General features: G+C 42.8%; 1 protein-coding gene across 6 annotated transcripts in view; it reads left to right on the forward strand.

The window, feature by feature from the left end:
• HIPK3 (homeodomain interacting protein kinase 3) overlaps positions 1–20868 on the forward strand; it is a 132896-nt gene that overhangs the window by 89932 nt on the left and 22096 nt on the right. For all 6 annotated transcript variants that reach the window (XM_038764875.1, XM_038764879.1, XM_038764878.1 and 3 more), the window contains exon 3: positions 16257–16380. In XM_038764875.1, coding sequence (XP_038620803.1) covers positions 16257–16380 — 124 coding nt within the window. The remainder of the gene's footprint in view (positions 1–16256; positions 16381–20868) is intronic.

The raw sequence follows: 20868 nt of genomic DNA on the forward strand, positions 1-20868 counted from the left end.
TCTGCTTGATGCAGAGGGGAATGGACCACCATTTTAGGCATTTGCAGAGTGGGGAAACGTGTGCAGAATCAATCAGTCAATCGTATTTATTGAGTGCTTACTGTGTGCAGAGCACTGTACTAAGCACTTGGGAAGTACAAGAATGATATGGGCAGCAAGTATGAACTGGAGATGGGGGAGATTGGGTGAGAGAGAACAACAAGGAGGCTGATGGAATAGTCAAGCTGGGATTTGAAAAGGGCCTGGATCAGTGTGGTGGGCATTTGGATGGAGATGAAGGGCTGGATCTTGAAAATGTTATGGAGGAAAACCTGACAGGATTTGGTGAAACTGAATATGCGGGTTGAAAGAGAGGGAGGAATTAATGCTAATGCCCAAGTGTGCTGGCTTCAGAGAAGGGAAGGATGATGGTAATGTCAACTGTAGTGGGCAAGAACGGTGGAGGAGAAGATCCGGGAGGGAAGATGGGGAGTTCGGGGTGCCGGTGGGACATGGATGACCTGGAGGCAGGGGAAGAATGCCTGTTATGCTAAGTGTGACTAACAGTCCTGTGAGTCCACATTTTTGTGCATGGAAAGATTATCCACTCTACAAATGAACCTGTATTTAAAATGAAACCATGTCCTAAACAGATCAGCTGCTTGGCAAGCTGAAAACAAAAAAGGCAGCCAGGTGATCCACCTGCTGCTTAATGGACAGTTCCAGGCTTGTTTTCACCAGCACAGTGGGGTTTGGAAATGGAGAATGATTGCTTCAATTTAAGAGGGTTCATTTTGTCTCTTTGCTTGGGCTCTTAGAAAGCAGGCAGTTAAGACCCAGATATTGCTTGCTTGTGTTTATTTCCCGACTGACTCACAGGTACACAAAGAAATCAGTAAATCAGTGGTGTTTATTGAGTGCTTATGTAGAGCGTTGTACTAAACGCTTGGGAGAGTACAACAGAGCTGATAGATGCTTTCCCTGCCCCTAAAACAGCGTGGGGAAGCAATGTGGCCTAGTGGATATAACACAGGCCTGGGAACCAGAGGCCCTGGGTTCTAATCTCAGCTCCACCACTTGCCTGCTGTGTGACCCTGGGAAAGTTACTTAACTTCTCTGTGCCTCAGTTTCCTCAACTGCAAAATGGAGATTCAGTACATTTTCTCCCTCCTTGATGTGAGCCCCATGTGGGAAAGGAATTGTCTCCAGCTTGATTAACTTGTATCCATCCCAGTGCTTAGAACAGTGTTTGAAACATATAAGCACTTAAGAAATACCAAAGCACCCTGCAATTTCTGTGGGAGCTGGCTGCTTTTCCACCCTTTCCTACCCCATTCCACTGGTCCGGAGACTGCTGTGGCTACCGTGGCCAGTGGCAGGACTGGAAGACAAAGATAGGGTTCAGTGGAACCTGATTCAAGTTGATGTGGTAAACTCAGAATTAATGGATTGGGCAAAGGAGTGGGTCTGGTGTCCACACATCTCTGGGTTTGTGGTATCTGTGTAGCCCCTGTATGGTGGTCATTTTGTGGTTTTACTGAACCATTCATTAGAGAAAAACATATTGCCTCATGGGAGCATGAATATAATTATTTAAAATGAAGTATTTAAACTTACAAATGAGGAATGTAGCTTAAAGTCAATTAGAACTGTCAGATAAATAGGATATTTGTATTACACACTTCATTGTTGTTTAAAAATAAAGATAACTAGTCTAGGAGAAGGAAGCCTCTAAGAAATACCAAACGGGGCTATACCAAAGGTCTGCCTAGCCCATTGTATTTTCCCAGGTATGGTTTCAAAGAATGTTTGGAGGAGCAAGGTCATGGTTGCTCTCCTTGAGATTCTCAAAGCCTAAGCATGTATCTTCAACATTACTAATTTTTGCTTTGGACCTATCATCCATGGCAAAGCACATTAATCAACAGTAGTTATTTATTGAGCTCTTACTGTGTGCAGAGCACTCTACTAAAGCGCTTTGGAGAGTACAGTTCAAAAGAGTTGGTAGATGCAAGATCCCTGCTCACAAGGAGCTTACAGTCTACATTATATCCAAGTAGTATGTTTACTGGAAAAAAACCCAGAAACTTCAATTAGACCAAAGTATTTCTCTTTTAAGCGGGTGAGTAGGTTTTGGATCTCCTTTAGTTGAAGTTGGAGGCTTATGGAGAATGAAAGCAGTTGCCAAAAATTAGCATCGGTAGATAGAAGTTGTAGTAATGCTAACTTGGTGTCTGAATTCACTTCAGTACCTCATGTGCTTGATAAATTTACCAACTGCCTAATCATGAATGTATAAAATCCTCGTGTTTATGTTGTACTACAGTAAATAAAGTCCTTGGAAAGGCAGGTCAGTATTTTCTTTCCTGTTTTTTCGGATGAGGAGGCTAGCAAATTAAGTGGTCTAACTGTTGAATTGATTGAATTGTTAATGAATGTTGAATGAAGTTAAATGAATCGAGATGCCAGTTTCTAGCCCGCTTTTAAAAATTTCCCATACCCTCATTCAGGATTAACCCTTGCTTAAATTTACACATTTAGAGTTTGCATAGGTAGAATTAATAAATTGTTTAATCTCTTCAAAGGTGTGTTCATTAGACAATTTATCTTTAGTCAGGCAATCACAATTTCAACTATTAACCATATCAGTATCAAAATTCCTTATATTTTCTTATTCCCCTCAGATCCTTCAATCTATATTGATATGTTACCATAATAATGGCAACAGTAATCAACCAATAGTATATATTGAGCGCTAATTGTGTGCAGAGCACTGTATTAAGTACATATGCATTTATTAAGCATCTGTTAAGATCTGGGGTTGATACAGGGTTGTGAGATCAGGCATAATCCCCGTCGTATTTGGCGTTCACAATCTATCCCAATCCCATTTTACCGATGAGAAAATTGAGGCTCAAAGATCTTAATTGGCCTGCCCAAAATTATTCAGGTGGTCAATGGCAAACCTGAGACTAGAACCTGGATCTACTGGGATAGGAAGCCACTGTGCCCTTACCATAAGGCCACACTACCTCAATTTCAGTTTTAGCCACTGTTTCAGTAACTGAATGACTAGGCTGACCTCTGGGGAGGATCTAAATTTTCTCAAAAACATCAGCTTCAAGCAAGTGCAATAATAATAATAATAATAATAATAATAATGACATTTGTTAAGCGCATACTCTTGCCAAGCACTGTTCTAAGCACTTGGGGGACTGGGGGGAGATACAGGGTAATCAGGTTGTCCTTATGGGGCTCACAGTCTTAATCCCCATTTCATAGATGAGGTAACTAAGGCACAGAGAAGTTGTGATGTGCCCAAAGTCACACAGTTGATAAGTGGCAGAGTGGGATTAGAACCCATGACCTCTGACTCCCAAGCCTGTGCTCTTTCCACCCAAACCTGTGCTCTTTCCACTGAGCCACGCTGCTTCTCTAAGCAGTTCATTTGGAATGAAAATGACTCCAATAGAAGATGAAGAGTGCATGATTATGAGCAAGCGTGGTAAAAAATGTTTGCTGTGAAACTATTGCAGACTCCAGTCAGAGTGTCAGCATTAGCAATGCTGCGGGCAAAGAGGAAAACATATTTGAATACAGAAATCCATGCTGTAAGAAACTCAAGGCATAATTCTATCATTTATGTCAGACCCCTGCTCGAGAGAGGCGTCTAATTTGGCTAGTCCAGTTCAGTCCGCTTCTTTGCACTCCTCAAGAACCTCCAGTGATTGCTCTTCCACCACTACACCAGCAGAAACCCCTTACCATCGACTTTAAAGTACTGTCAGCTCACCCTCTCCTATTTACCTCACTGCCTCCGTTCTGCATACTTCTCTTTTCCATGCCAGCTTACTCACTGGACTTCTATCTCATCTATTTCGCCACCAACCCCTTGCCAACGTCCTCCCTCTGACTTGGAATTCCCTCCCCCTCCATATGCGACAGACCACCACTCTCCCCACCTTCGAAGCCTTACTGAAATTGCATCTCCTCCAAGAGGGCTTACCTGATTAAGCTCTCTTTTCCCCTTTTGCCTCTCCCTCTGTGTCACCTATGCGCTTGAATCTGTACCCTTTTAGCACCTGGTATCCATCTCCCTTTCAGCCCCACAACACTTAATTACAGGTCTGTAATTTATGTTAATGTCTCCCTCCCCCTCTGGACTGTAAGCTCCTTGCAGGCAGGAAGCATGTCTACCAACACTGTTGTCTTTTACTCTCCCGTGTACTAGACACTAGACATTGTGTGCTCTGCACACAGTGAGTGCTCAGTTAATACCACTGATTGATTGACTAATTCCTAGGAAGTTGTGAAGATGATGGGCACCTGAGAAAGCTACCCTGGGGAAAGGATGGAGGAATTATTCAACACATTAATTACTTAAGCCCTAACTCATTCGCATCTTTTTTCCTTGTATATAATTGATTTTAGTGCCTGTCTTCCCTTCTGAACTGTAAACTCCCAGAGGGCAGGGATCAGGTCTACTTACTGTATTGTTGTACCTTCCCAAGGGCTTGGTACACTTGACTAATTAATCAGTGATATTTATGGAGTGCTTACTCTGGAGAGCAGGGCCATGCTGTATGACTTTGGGCAAGTTACTTGGAAACTAAGATGATGATGGCATTTGTTAAGTGCTTACTATGTGCAAAGCACTGTTTTAAGCGCTGGGGGGATACAATGTGATCAAGTTGTCCCACGTGGGGCTCACAGTCTTAATCCCCATTTTTACAGATGAGGGAACTGAGGCTCAGAGAAGTTAAGTGACTTGCCCAAGGTCACACATCAGACTTGTGGTGGAGCCGGGATTCGAACCCACGACCGCTCACTCCAAAGCCCGTGCTCTTTCCACTGAGCCACGCTGCTTCAGATGAATGCTGAGCCTGAATTGCATTGAGTCTCTCTGTGGGAGGGGGAATAAAGGGTAATATTTAGATTTTCCAGCTCATGTAATAATTTAAAATTGTAGAGGAAGCAACAAGTTGAAGTGTTTGCAGGATCAAACTTAGTGAAATAAAAACTATCTTCTCTTTTTTATGATATTTGTTAAGTGCTTACTGTGTACCAAGCACTGTACTAAGCACTGAGGTAGACCCAAGATATTTAGGTTGGTTGCAGTCCCTGCCCCATTTGGGGCTCACAGTCTAAATAGGAGGGAGTAGTATTGAATCCCACTTAACGGATGAGGAAACAGAGGCACAGAGAAGTGAAGCAACTTTTCCAAGGTCACACATACAGCAGACAAGGGATAGAGGCGGAATTAGAACCCAGTTCCTCTGATTCCAAGGCCCCTGTTCTACCCACGAGGCCACACTGCTTCTGGTAGCCACATTCTTATTTCAGTGCTGCATGGCCTCTCTGGTATGACATAAATCTGGTCGTCAAGTGATACATTTGTTCAGCGGCCGATTTTAGAATGCAAATATTTCCTAATAATAGAGGGAGTCAACCTTTCGACAGGAAAGATGAATGAACACGTGTATCTGAAAAAGGACAATATCTAAAGAGTCCATGTTTATTTGGGAGCTCATGTTCAGAGAGGGAAAGGTAGGAGAAAAGTGGAGATTCAAAGCTATAGGTGGTTTCTATGAAGAGCCTTGAGAAGTGTTCTGAGAAAGATCTGGATCAGTAATGGGTATTTGCTGATAGGGAAACTTAAAATGTTGGCATTGTTTTCTATTCTTTATCACTGATGGCGTATCGATAATTGAAGCAGCATCACACAGTGCATAAGAGCATGGGCCTGAGAATCAGAAGATCATGGGTTCTAATCCACTTGTCCGCTGTGTGGCCTTAGGCAAGTCACATCATTTTGTTGTGCCTCAGTTCCCTCATCTGTAAAATAGGTATTGAGCCCCACGTAGGACAGAGACTGTATCCAACCTGATTTGTTTATATCCATCCTAGTGCTTAATACAGTGCCTGGCACATAGTAAACACATAAATACCAAAATTATTATTATTATTATTACAAGCAAGGAAGTTTCTAAACTTCTAGTCTAAGCAGATATATTTATATGTCTTAAAACTGTTCTTAGATATTAAAAATATTCAGAATGAAATTGTTTAAAAAATATTTAGTATGTACCTAATGCTGTTAAAGGCCCCCTTTTGATAGCCTCAAAATCATGATCTGGAAAATTTTATCTAGCGCCATTACCCAATTTTTGTTTTTTAAAGGAAACCCTCCTTGCAAGATTCATTCATTTATTCATCTTAACCATTCTGTTTGTAAATCTGGCTTCTATCTTAAAGTGTAGGCTCCTTGTGGGCAGGGAACATGTACTTTATTGTTGGGTACTTCTCAGGTGCCTGGGTAATTCATTGCACTTAAATGCAGTTAGTTGTACATATTCTTCTGTTTGTCACCACCATTGGAGAGTAAGCTCCTTGAGGGCAGGAAACATTTCACCTCCTTATTCTGTATTTTCCAAGTGCCAACAGGGCACCACATTCAGTAGCTGCTACTACTACTGTTTAGTGGGCACTCACTCAATAACTACTTCTACTGCTACGTGACACTCAGATTCTACTGCTACTACCAATACTCTGGGACATTCAGTAAATACTATGACATCTATCAATCAGTTGTATTTATTGAGCACTTACTGTGTGTAGAGCAATGTACTAAGCTCTTGGGAGAATATAATGTAATGGAGTTGGTAGACATGTTTCTTGCCCACAATGAGCTTACACTACTATTTCTGTTTTAAATGCTGTCCCTCTAGACTGTAAAGCTCATGGTTGGCAGGGAATGTGTCTACCAACTCTGTAATATTGTGCTCTCCCAAGTGCTTAGTACAGTGTTCTGCACACAGTAAGCGCTCAATAAATACAATTGATTGAATGAATGAATGAATACAGTTGATCGATTCTTCTCCAGTGTTGTCCTCAGCCAAATCCTTAGGAGTCCCTTCAGCCCAGCTGTCTGACTAGAATTTTGCAAAAGGCTTCAGCCCAGGGGCTTTGTTTTTTGATTTTTTAAAATGATATTTGTTAAGCACTTACACAGGCACTGTTTTAAGTACTGGTGTAGATACAAAGTAATCAAATTGGAAACAGTCCATGTCCTATTTTACAGATGAAGTAACTGAGGCACAGAGAAGTTAAGTGACTTCCCCAAGGTCACACACCAGATGAGTGGCAGAGCCGGGACTAGAACCCAGGTTCTTCTGACTCCTAGTGCCCATGCTTTATCCACTAGGACATTCTGCTTCTTTGACTTAGGCTTTGCCTCATCTTGAAGCTTTCCCTGGTTCTTGACCAGTTTTTGCCTCTTGCCTCAGTCTACAGTGGGAAAAGGAAATAGCTCAGAAATCTCTTCAGAAGCTTTTTCCATTGCGTAAATATTTTACAACCATGAGAGCTTGAAAGTCTACCAGGCCCTAATCCTACCAGTGCCTCTTTGGGAGTGGATTTAGGGCCCTTGGCTGGGCTCCCCACAGAGGTGTTTCATTCCTCCTTTGTCAAGATTAGTCCACGTGGAAAGAGGTAAGAGGAAGGACAACTGTTACACAGAGGAGTTGTGAAACCCCGAAGCTCGCAGTGAAAATATGGCTTGTGACTGGTGAGAGCTGGGGAATCTCCCACAGGCAACCACGTGGGTTGGAGACTTTGCGAGAGGGGCCAAGATCCAGGATCTCATCGTTTCAGGCAGCTCCCATCTGATCACCACTCTTCTCTGAGAGAGGAAGGAAGCCCATTAATCATCACCTCATCCCCTCTGAAAATTAAAAGGGAGTTACAAGATCTCGGTTCTCCCAATTATGCAACAGGGAAAATCCCTAAGTGCCCGGGTTCCTGCTCCACGACTTATTAATTATAGGGCTGAAAATTCCATCCTCTTTAAACCATGTTGCAGATGCCCTCTCATTCTCCACCCCTGAGTGCCTCAGAACTGGAGAGAGGTTGTCACACGGAAACTTTCCACTGCCCCAACAATAAAGTCAACACCCTCATGTGAATTGGTGGGGTCAGCCAGTCGATTGTATTTATTGAGCGCTTACCGTGTGCAGAGCACTGTACTAAGCACTTGGGAGCGTACAGTAGAACAGTATAACAGAACATTCCCTACCCACAACAAGCTTACAGTCTAGAGGGGGAGACAACCATTGGGTCATGCCATGTAGCTCAAAAACTCATTAGTAAACAGAGCCATACAACCCGATACCTTTGTTTATTAGGATGAATTTTCATCCTCTTGGCAATTCTTTTTCATCCCAGCCAGCCAGAGGCTACAAAATAGGAACTGAGAGTCTTCCTCAATATTCCCCATTTAAATATGGATCCACATCCCTCTTGTAAATGCAGAGGGCAAGAAATGACCCCCGAGCACTTCGAAAGATCACCGATAGGCCAGAAATACCAAAGCAACCCTGAATTTCCTAGGCTGGCTTTTGGATGCGACACCTTCTTTAATGTTCACCCAAGCTAGACCTGGATTCTAATCCGGGCTCTGCCATTTGCCTGTGGCCCTGGGCAAGTCACATCTTCACTGTTGTTCAGTTGTCTCATCTGTAAAATGGGGATTAAGACTTTGAGCCCCATGTGGGACATGGACTGTGTCCAACCTGATTAGCTTGTATCTACCCCAGTGCTTAGTACAGTGCCTGGCATATACTAAGCACTTAACAAATACCATAAAAAAAAGCTTAGTTAGCTGTTAAAAATCCCGGGCAAGTAATGTATGATGCAGTAGTGGTCTGCCCACAGCAAGCACTCAGTAAATATAATTGATTGATTTATGTACACAGCCAGATAGAAGGTAAAAAGTTAAAAAGGTTAGACTCATTCTATTTTCCTGAAATTGCATCAATAGGCTCAGAGGCAGAGGGGAAAAAAAAGCACACAGATGTAAGGGGAAGAAAGTAGAAGTTTCCTGATTGGTGCTAACAAGGAGATAGGACCATATCCGCTTCAGTAAATATTCAGTAGTTCTGGGCCCCTTTTTGAGGAACCAATGCCTCTATGATGGATAAACCTGTAAAACCATCTAAGGAGCAAAACAAGGACTTCATTCTGGACTGGCCTGTGTGTGCCTGTTTCTTGTTAATTTTAAGTCAACTTTATTGGAAGATGTTTGGAGAAAGTGACCCCTTTAATGTAGCAAAATCCTTTAGTGGAATTCTTTTAAGAGGTGAAAATCATGGATTCTCTCCATGCTCACCCTGAAATGAGAAGCATAGGATCCTAGTGGAAAGAGCATGGGCCTCAGGAGTCAGAGGAACTGGATTCTAAATCCCGGCTCCTCCGCTTGTCTGCTGGGTGACCTTGGACAAGTCAGTTAATTTCTCTGTACCTCAGTTAACCCCTCTGTAAAATGGGGATTAAGGCTGTGAGCCCCATTTGGGACATTGGCTGTGTCCAACCTGGCTGTCTTGTATCTGCCCCAGTGCTTAGTACAGTGTCTGGCACATAGTAAGGGCTTAACAAACACCATTTAAATAGTAAGATCCATAAGGACCAGTATGAGCCCTAACTGGGTTTCATCTCCAGCCCTAAGGTGCCCTGGTTCGCTGGCCCACCCAGGGGTCTCGAAGAAACTGTAGTAGTTCACCTATTACATCATAATTGTGGCATTTCTTAAGCACTTACTATGTGTCAGCTCTGTACTAACTCTGGGGGAGATACAGGGAAATGAGATCCCACAGGGAGCCTCCAGTCTAAGTAGAAGGGAGAATAGGTATGGAATTCCCATTTTTACAGATGAGGCACAAAGAAGTGAAGTGATTTACCCATGGTCACAGAGCAGATAAGTGGCAGAGCTGGCATTAGAACCCAGGTCTTCTAATTCCCAGGCCTGTGCTCTTTTCCCTAGGCCATGCTACTTTCCTACATGAGAGGTGTTCTGGAAGAATTGGATCTTAGAGAGCGATCACCTTTCCATACTGTCACAATGACTGATGCCATGGGCATGCTGACACCACATTGTGTTTTAATAATAATACTAATGGTATTAGTTAAGCGCTTATTATATGCCAGGCACTGTACTAAGTGCTGGGGTGGATACAAGCAAATCAGGTTGTACACAGTCCTTCTTCCATGTGGGGCTCACAGTCTCAATCCCTTATTTACAGATGAAGTAACCAAGGCTCAGAAAAGTTGACTCTCAATCCCTTATTTACAGATGAAGTAACCGAGGCACAGAAAAGTTAAGTGACCTGCTCAAGGTCGCACATCAGACAAGTGGTGGAGCCAGAATTAGAACCCATGACCTTCTTACTCCCAGGCCTGTGCTCTGTCCACTATGCCATGCTGTTTCTTCGTACAGTTTAATAGGCTGTACTTGTCCTGAAGTCAGGGTATTTAGATGCTAGAGGTGAGACAAAGTTTTGTCTCTCATGGAACTTAGTAGACAAAGCAGAGGAGACATAAAGATGAACGCAGAGACCATCCACCACCCATGTTTTTGTCAGGGAAAACTTCCTTTTGCAGCCTTTAAGCTGGGCCTGAAGGGTTGAAATGAGACAACCTCATGATGAATACTATCAAGAGTTCATACTTGCTGGTGAATCGTTCCAGTTTAATGCTAAGATTTATTTTAGCACCTGTCTCCTTAGCTAGATTGTAAGCTCCTTAGGGCAGGAATTGGATCTATTAACTTTGTCATACTCTCCCAAGCACATATTTCAGTGTTCTGCATGTAATAATAACAATAATAATAATAATAATGGCATTTATTAAGCGCTTACTATGTGCAAAGCACTGTTCTAAGCGCTGGGGAGGATACAAGGTGATCAGGTTGTCCCACGGGGGGCTCACAGTCTTCATCCCCATCTTCCAGATGAGGGAACTGAGGCACAGAGAAGTTAAGTGACTTGCCCAAAGTCACACAGCTGACAGTTGGCGGAGCTGGGATTTGAACCCATGACCTCTGACTCCAAAGCCCAGGCTCTTTCCACTGAGCCACGCTGCTTCTAATAAATGTTTAGTGAATACCATTGATTGAACATTAATCCTTCGTACAAATCCGTCTTGTAAGGTGTGACTTATTTTAGAGAATTAAAAAAAAATTGGGTCTCATCTTCTTGGGCCTGTTTATCCTAAATGCACACAATAAGCATTCAGTAAATACAATTGAATGAATGAATGAATGTGCAAGTAGTTTTAAAACTTCATTTTAACTGAATGAAAGCAGAAAGGAGATTCAGATTTAGGCATTACTTGATCTTCCTGCTCTGTTTTGCCAGGATAGTGAAAATCATTCCCACACTGCAAGATGTTGACAAAAATTGAAGGTAATTCTGAACTACACTGCTTAGAAGGAGCAAATGATGCAGGTTAATTAACCTTCAGGCTTTGTGGACTAGTTGAATTCGACCTTGGAAAAAGGGGGAGGAGTTTTTGTTTGTTTCTATTTTAGTTATGGCCTGCTAAAAGTTGGGAGGGGAAAGACTTCATGGAATTTTATGAGTCAATACAATAGACTGTGATAGTGCTTTAAGAGCCTTTTTCCCTATTGTGTTTTAATGCACACAGTAAACGCTCAGTAAATATTGAATGAATGAATATATTTTTTTCCCAAAATTTATGCGCCACCCAGATGCTGATCAGAATGATCATAAATGATTCACAGGAGTCCATAATGACATTTACTGCTGTGTTTAAGATTTTGCCTCCAGGAGTGTGTAACATTTAAGGATAGCTGGGATGTCAATTTATAAAAAGAAATAAGTATCCTTTATTGTCTTGCTTATATGAGCTGGTTCAATGAGGTGCAAGCAATGGTGAAAGTAAACTGCAATACACCAGAACAACAACAAACATAATAATAATTGCAATAATAGTATTTGTTAGCCACTTACTGTATGTCAGACACAGCCCCCAGGTTGGCTCATCACATTGGATCCAAGTGGGAGCTAGAGGACCTGGGTTCTAATCCTGGCTGTACCATTTGTCTGCTTTGTGACCTTGGGAAAGTCATTTAGCTTCTCTGTGCCTCAGTTCCCTCATCTGCAAAATGGAGATTCAGTATCTCTTCTCCTTACTATTTAGACTGTGTACCCTACGTGAGTCCTGTATCTACCCCAGACCTCAGTAAAGTGCTTAATATGTAATAATAATAATAATTATTATGGTATTTGTTAAGTGCTTACTATGTGCCATGCACTGTTCTAAGCACTGGGGTAGGTACAAGGTAATCAGGTTGGACACAGTCCCTGCCCAACATGGGGCTCACCATCCTAATTCCCATTTTGCAGATGAGGTAACTGAGGCACAGAGAAGTTAAGTGAGTTGCCCAAGGTCACACAGTACACAAATAGTGGAACCGGGATTAGAACCCACATCCTCTGACTCTCAAGCCTGTGCTCTTGCCACTAGGCCATGCTGCTTCTGACACACAGAGTAAGCATTTAACAAAAAATTATTATTATTATTATTATGCAATCCCTGTCACACGTGAGTTGAAGGGGAAGGTATTTAATCCCCATTTTACGGATGAAGAAACTGAGGCCCAGACAAGTTGTGTGACTTGCCCAAGGTCACACAGCAGGCAAGTGGCAGAGCTGGGCTTAGATCGTGGGTCTCCTGACTCATTCATTCAATTGTATTTATTGAGTGCTTATTGTGTGCAGAGCACTGTACTAAGCGCTTGGGAGAGTACAATAGGACAGTAAGAAGGCAGGTGTGAGGTGGTGGCCACAGGCAGTGCTTCACCACAGCGAGTCCTATGTAGCTGTTGGGGAGGGAACCCAGGGATCCTACTCTCTCTGGGGAGGACTTCTGTAGACTTATGGAGAAGCAGCATGGCTCAGTGGAAAGAACCCGGGCTTTGGAGTCAGAGGTCATGGGTTCAAATCCCGGCTCCACCACTTATTAGCTGTGTGACTTTGGGCAAGTCACTTAACTTCCCTGGGCCTCAGTTACCTCGTCTGTAAAATGGGGATGAAGAATGTGAGCCCCCCCGTAGGACAACCTGATCACCTTGCTAACCTCCCCAGTGCTTAGAACACTGCTTTGCACATAGTAAGCACTTAATAAATGCTATCATTATTATAATTATTATATCTGTAATTTATTTATTATTTATTTATCTCTCCTCCCCTCTAGACAGTAAACTCGTTATGGACCGGGAAAGTGTCTGTTTATTGTTATATTGTACTCTAACAAGCGCTTAGTACAGTGCTCTGCACACAGTAAGCGCTCAGTAAATACTATTGAATAAGTGAATGAAAGTATGACTCATATATTGTACTCTCCCAAGGGCTTCAAACAGTGCTTTGCACACAGTAAACACTCAGTAAATATGGTTGATTGATGTATTGCTGGGAATTATTTTGCCAAGGGAGAGGGCTAATTCAGCCTTGCACTGGCAGTCCTAGAGGCCTCCCCTAACCCACCAAATCAGGCTCCTTCTTCTTTGTCAGGTAATAGAGAAGCAGTGTGGCTTAGTGGAAAGAGCCCGGGCTTGGGAGTCAGAAGTCGTGGGTTCTAATTCTACTTCCGCCACTTGTCAACTGTGTAAGTTTGGGCAAGTCACTTCGCTTCTCTGTGCCTCAGTTACCTAATCTAGAAAATGGGGATTAAGACTGTGAGCCCCACGTGGGACAACCTGATTACCTTGTATCTACCCCAGCGCTTGGCACATAGTAAGCGCTTAACAAAAACCAGTATTATTATTATTATAATTAGGTATTTGTTAAGCGCTTACCGTGTGCCAGTGAGCCACCTCAGCACTTAGGTGGAGAGGTATTTGCTGTGTAATTATCACTTCCGTTGCTTGCTTTTGTCTTCTTTAACCTATTGTTTATTTGGCAGTTTATGTGCTTGGAGGAACAGACTGTGTCTCTTACTTTATTGTATGTTCCCAAGCACCCCGGGCAGTGTTCTGGGCACAGTAAATGCTGTCGAAGGAGAAGATAATGCTTAGCACTGGTAGGATGATGTGAAGTAGTGTAGCTGAGTGTAAAGGGTCACAGGCCTGAGAATCAGAGGACCTGGGGTCTAATCCCGGTTCTGGCGTTTGCTCTCTGTGTGTTATCTGGGGCAAGTCACTCAACTTCTCTGGGCCTGTTTCCTCATCTGTAAAATAGGGATTAGGTACCTGTTCTCATTTCTACCTACACTGTACATCCATGAGGTACAGGGACTATGTAAGCCCCTTGTGGGCAGGGATTGTCTCTCTTTATCGCTGTATTGTGCTTTCCAAGCACTCAGTACAGTGCTCTGCACACAGTAAGCGCTCAATAAATACGATTGAATGAATGAATGAATTTCTGACTTTATGAACTTGTAGGCACTCCAGGACTTAGCACAGCATTAGGCATGTTGTGAGTACTTTCCTCAAGACTGTAAGCTTGCCTTCTAGAATGTAAACTCATTGTGGGCAGGGAATGTGTCTACCAACTCTGTTCTATTGTACTCTCCAAAGCGCTTAGTACAGTGCTCTACACAGAATAAGTGCTCAATGAATGATCGATCGATCGTTTTCCAAATACTGGTATTATTATTATGGGATGCTGAATTTAAAAAAGTGTTGAAATGAGCAAATTTTACTCCTCCCTTAGTGTATACCTCTATTTCCAGTTTACTAAACAATACAAGATTGTGGCATATAAATTATTCTTTGAAAATATTGTGCGTACACTCAGTTCTCCTAGAACCCTTGGGTGCGTCCTCACAGATGCATTAAAGACAGCTTGTGCCGTGTGCGCAGTGTCCAGCGTGAGTGCCATTTCTTTCAACACTGTGGCAACCTGTATCAAACAGACTTGCATTACCGGAATAACTTCCCCTGATTCCATAACAACGTTCTAGTCAAAACATGAAGTGAAAGAACACTTTCTGGCAGAACTGGGGAATAACGAAAGCACAGCTCAGTACTTTAGCATACCGTTTATATTTAAGGCTGTTGGCTTGTGACATCCACACGCCCTCTCTTAGGCTTTGTGTGGATCCGGCGATGCTTAGGTCTTCTACTGTAAATTCTCAGCAGCCCTGTCCATTGCAGAGGAGAAATGCTGAACTTCCAGCAACTTAAATGAAATGAACCCAAAACATGGCCAAACAGAATTCTTCAACTGCAGTCCATTCTGCACACTTCGGTCCTCTAACGCCAACCTACTCACTGTACCGCTATCTCGTCTGTCTTGCCCCTGAACCCTCGCCCACGTCCTGCCTCTGGCCTGGAACTCCTTCCCCCTTCATATCTCTCCCCACCTTCAAAGCCTTATTAAAAGCACATCTCCTCCAAGAGGCCTTCACCAACTAAACCCTCCTTTCCCCTACTTCCTCTCCCTTTTATGACACCCTTGCACTTGAATTTATACACCCTTTATTCAACCCATCCTCAACCCCACAGCACTTATGTAATGTACTTTTGTCAATGTCTGTCTCCCCCTCTAGAGTGTAAGCTTATTGTGGGTAGAGAACTATCAACTCTGTTATATTCTATTCCCCCAAGTACCTTGTACCCAGTAAGTGCTCACTAAATATGGTTGATTGATTGATTCATTTCACTGATTGAACCATGATCTCACTGTGGTAATGTTTGGTGTACTCATTCATTCATTCATTCAGTAGTATTTATTGAGCGCTTACTGTGTGCAAAGCACTGTGCTAAGTGCTTGGGAGAGTACAATGTAACATCAGACATTCCTGCCCACAGCAAATTCACAGTCTAGTGGGGAGGCAGACATTCATATAAATAAATAGTAAATAGATAAATACTCTTTCTCTAGATGAAGGCTTCTTATTGTAACTCCAAGCCAAACTCCGGTTTTTGGGGGAGTGGTGGAAAATGAGGGGAAGGGCAACTTTGAGACTGGAGCCAAGTTTAGCCTTGGCTAGAGAGGTGCTACAGAGGGAAGGGGCAGGGAGCTCAGGAGCTGGTGAGAATGACAAGGGCATACTGCCCAGAGCTGGGAGAAAAGTGTAAATCCAGACTTGTAACCTTAAAGATGGAGCTCTCTGCTGAACAGGAGGCATGGGTTGGCTTTATCAAAATCTCCCGGAGGCTGGGAGTCACCTATCACTGGACTTCATTCAGAAACAGCTGATAGGATAGATCTCTTAGGGCGGAAATCTACTCTCCAGTGACAGCCGTTGGACTAGTGTTTGGATCTCTGGAAAGGTCAAATGTTGTAAATAGACTCAGTGATGGCATTGTCATTTTATGAAGTTCTGCCTGCATTTTCAAGAATCTCAAGAAGTGATAAAACTCATAAAGGAGAAATATTGTTGAAAAGAGAAGATGGCTGCGTAAGCCCAGTTTTTAGAGTTGCACGTACCATTTTGCTTTGAATATGCTCACCGAATACGTCTCACTTAACTTGCAGGGCTCCGGAGATTATATTGGGATTGCCATTTTGTGAAGCCATAGACATGTGGTCGCTGGGATGCGTGATCGCAGAATTATTCCTCGGTTGGCCGCTGTACCCAGGAGCACTAGAGTACGACCAGGTTAGTTGGGTAGTTCCGATCCCCACATGGAGAAGTACCATGTTGGATGACTGATTTGGGTGTGGGTCCCTGGAGGCGTGGGGTGTTTTATGATAAAACAAGCCCATGAGACACTTTCTCTCAGTGACCAGAGATTAGTTGGTCCAGGTAGTTTGGGAGAAATCACTCAATCGATGGTATTTATTGAATATTTACTGTGTGCAGTGCACTGTGCCAAGTGCTTGGGAAAGTACAATTCACTGGCCTCAGAGACCTTTGTTGCCGTTCCCGCCTCCACACTGCTACCCAGAAAAAGTTGGGAGGAAATGGGGGGCTCACCCGAATCCAACAGCGAGGGCAGCAATGCAACAGTGATTTCCTTAGGGATTCTGGCACACACCCTAATTCCCCAATTCCCTCTAGCTATCAGTCAGTCAGTCGATGGCTCCCTTTTCCTCAGCAGCACAGCATGGCAACCATTTTTGGTGGCTCATGGATGATGCCAAGACCATCAGATAAAAACAGGTCTCCTTCTCTTTAGTCTTACATTTCTTCCTGCCTTCAGGATATCTCTTCTTGGATGGCCTGCAGACACCTCAAATATATTATGTCCAGAACAGTACTCATTTTCCCCACCCAAACCCTGTCTTCCCCCTATCTTTTCCATCACTGAAACAACACCATTATCGTCCCTGCCTCACAAGCCCATAACTTTGGCACTGTCCTCGACTCTCATCTCTTATTCAACCCACATCAATCTGACCCCAATTCCTGTCAGTTCGTCCTTCACAGTATTGCTAAAATCCTCCCTTTCCTCTCCATCCAAATTGCTAGTATTATTATCATTAATAATCATATTTAATGAGCACTTGTGTGCAAAGCACTGTACTAAGCGCTTGGGAGAGTACAATATATTATGCTGTTTGAATGGAGAAGAAAGCACTTATCATATTTCACCTTAACTACTGCATCAGCCTCCTTGCTGACCTCCCTGCCCCCTGCCTTTCCCCTTTCTAGTCCATATTTCACTCTGCGGTCTGACTCATTTTTTTTCAAAATTCAGTCTGTACAAGTCTTCCCACTCCTCAAAAACTTCCAGTGGATGCCCATCCATCTTGACATCAAACAGAAAACTCGGTACTATCGGCTCTAAGGCACTCAGTTATTCATTCATTCAGTTGTATTTATTGAGCGCTTACTGTGTGCAGAACACTCTATTAATCTCTTGGGAGAGTACAGTGCAACAATAAACAGATACCTTTCCTGTCCACAACAAGCGTAGAGTTGGGGAGACAGACATTAATGTATGTAAAGAAATTACAGATACGGACATAAATGCTGTGGGTTTGGGAGGAGGGATGAACAAAGGGAGCAAATCAGGGCGAAAGGAGCAAATCAGGGCGAAACAGAGGGAATGGGAGAAGAAAGTGGGGTATAGTCAGGGAAGGCCTCTTGGAGGAGATGTGCCTTCAGTAAGGCTTTAAAGGAGGGGAGAGTCATTGTTTTGGGTTTGAGGAGGGAGGGCGTTCCAGGCCAGAGGCAGGACAATATTGTGTGATTGTGTCAATTAGCTCTCCCTCCTACTTTATCTCCCTGCTCTCCTACCTTAACCTGCTCACTTCCCTCCTCTAAGGTCAGGCTACTCCAATCTCATTTGTCTAGCTTCTGACCCCTTACCCACATCCTCCTTCTGGCCGGGAACTCCCTCCCCCATCATATCCCGCAGACCACCACTCCCTCTACCTTCAAAGCCCTACTAAAATCAAGTTTTTCTTCCAAAAAACTGTGATTAGGCCCTCATTTCCCCTATTTGCCTATGCACTTTAATCTGAACCCCTAAAGCACTTTATATCATCATCATCATCATCAATCGTATTTATTGAGTGCTTACTGTGTGCAGAGCACTGTGCTAAGCGCTTGGGAAGTACAAGTTGGCAACATATAGAGACAGTCCCTACCCAACAGTGGGCTCGCAGTCTAGAAGGGGGAGACAGAGAACAAAACCAAACATACCAACAAAATAAATAGAATAGATATGTACAAGTTAAATAAATAAATAGAGTAATAAATATGTACAAACATATATACATATATACAGGTGCTGTGGGGAAGGGAAGGAGGTAAGATGGGGGCCCACTGTTGGGTAGGGACTGTCTCTATTTATATTTACCCGCCTCATCCCTAGAGCACTTATGTACATTTCCATTGCCCTTATCTTTATTTTTTTGAAAGTGTCTCCCCATGTAGACTGTAAGCTTCTTGTGGGCAGGGATCCTTTCTACCAACTCTGCTGTATTGTCCTCTTTCAAATACAAATTCAAGTACAGTGCTCTGCACACAGTAAGCACTCAGTAAATGCCGTTGATCGATTCATTGATAAAAATGGTATTCAGAAATACACTAATATGGTCTAGAGCGTAGAGTCCTAGCTTATGGAGCCTCCACTTTCTAACTTTTAATTACCTTCATACCAGATCCCTTTCCTGCTAAAGACCTCTTCTTTTCAGAAGGTTTGCGGTGGGGAAAGGTTAGAGAACATTCTGCTATGCATAATTTTCAACAATATTTCTTGTGTCTTGCCCAAGTCAACCATATAGAGTGTTTTATGGGAAGCTCTTAAATCCAGAATCAAGCAAATATTAAATCAATCAATCATAGTTATTTTGTGCCTGCTGTGTGCAGTGCACTATTCTAAGTGCTTGGGAGAGTACAGTGTAACAGACATTCCCTGCCCACAGTGGGTTTACAGTTTAATAATAATAATGGTATTTGTTAAGCGCTTACTATGTGCAAAGCACTGTTCTAAGCTCTGGGGGGATACAACAGGTTGTCCCACATGGGGCTCACAATATTCATCCCCATTTTACAGATGAGGTAACTGAGGCACAGAGAAGTTAAGTGACTTGCCCAAAGTCACACAGCTGACAATTGGCGGAGCTGAGAGTTGAACCCATGACCTCTAACTCCAAAGCCCCTGCTCTTTCCGCTGAGCCACGCTGCGGGAGACAGACATTGACATAAATAGATTGTGGTTATGTACAAAAGTGTGGTGGGCTAAGGGAGGGGTAAATAAAGGGTGCAAACCCAAGTATAAGTGTTAAATATTTTAAAATTATCAACTATTAAATAATACAATAATAATAATGATAATATAATTATGGCATTTGTTAAGCGCTTACTAAGTGCCAAGCACTGTTCTAAGCTCTGGGCTAGATACAAGGTAATCAGGTTGGACACAGTCCCTGTCCCTCATGGGGCTCATGGCCTTAATCTCCATTTTACAGATGAGGTAACTGAAGCACAGAGAAGTTAAGTGATTTGCCCAAGGTCACACAGCAGACAAGTGGCGGAGCCGGGATTAAAACCCGTGACCACCTGACTCCCAAGCCTGTGTTCTTTCCACTACACCATACTGAAATAAAAGTAACCATCTCCCCCCACCAAAAAAACCCAAACAAACACCAAACAGTATATGGTTTGGAAGAAGGGAGGCTTTAAAACAATAAGAGTTGTTGACCCTCAATTTTTCCCAATTAAAGAAATTAGTATTTTTTAGCATTCCTTCCAAATTCTCCTCCCTTTTTGTATTGCCAGGTGCAAGAAGTCAATATGATTTATTAATAAAAGTAAGCAAAAATGTGAAGTGTGGATTGTGGGAGATAAAAGGAGCAGATTTAAATGCAGTGAGGAAAGATTACTTTCACAGAATGTCACTAATGGAAATTCATTTCAGCACCTTAATGTGATAGGCTTCAGACCATCACAGTTTCATTTGTGTCAGACAGGCTCACTGTTTCTATTTATAAGTTTTGGTTACAAATAAATGATATAAAAAAGGATCCATTTATGCAATCCAAATTGCCCCATTGATTCTTAAAAGGAGGATCTATGCAATGCAAATAAACATTGTCATTAGCATTGTTAGTGTGAACCAGGTATGGGAGAGAGTTGCTGAGAACAGGCAGAGGATCAATATTTCATTATCCATGGGCTGCTTCTTCCTATTCCCACTTGGAATTTTTTTAACAGTTTTAAGCAATTTGGGTGCTACCTAAAGTGACGCGTTCTTCAGCTGCCCCCCAGCCCCACCTTCCCATGCCCCACTATAAAAAAAATCAGACTCCTTAGGAATTCTCATCTTACAACTTTTGCATAAAAACTAAGATTGATCCTATAACTAGAAAAACATTTAAAATTCATCCAACCTGATTATCTTGTGTCTACCCCAATGCTTACTACTGTGTTTGGCTCATAGTAAGTGTAAATTAGTAGTATTAGCTTTTGTCTTGCTTTTCCTGCAATCAGCAAATTTTCAATGAAAGCCAAATATGTCTTCCTAATGACTAAAGATGGAACAGCTTCCAGTCAAATGTGGGAGATGCAATATTTTGGTCTTTCCCTTTTTTTTTTTTTTTTTACTATCGCCACACTGCCAACTTTTCACCTGGGGCAGAATTTGGAGGGGGCAGGTCCTCGAGGGGACTGGAGATATGGAAAAGTAGAGGGGAG

This window comes from Tachyglossus aculeatus, chromosome 22 (assembly GCF_015852505.1).
Source record: "Tachyglossus aculeatus isolate mTacAcu1 chromosome 22, mTacAcu1.pri, whole genome shotgun sequence".
Lineage (NCBI taxonomy): Eukaryota > Metazoa > Chordata > Mammalia > Monotremata > Tachyglossidae > Tachyglossus > Tachyglossus aculeatus.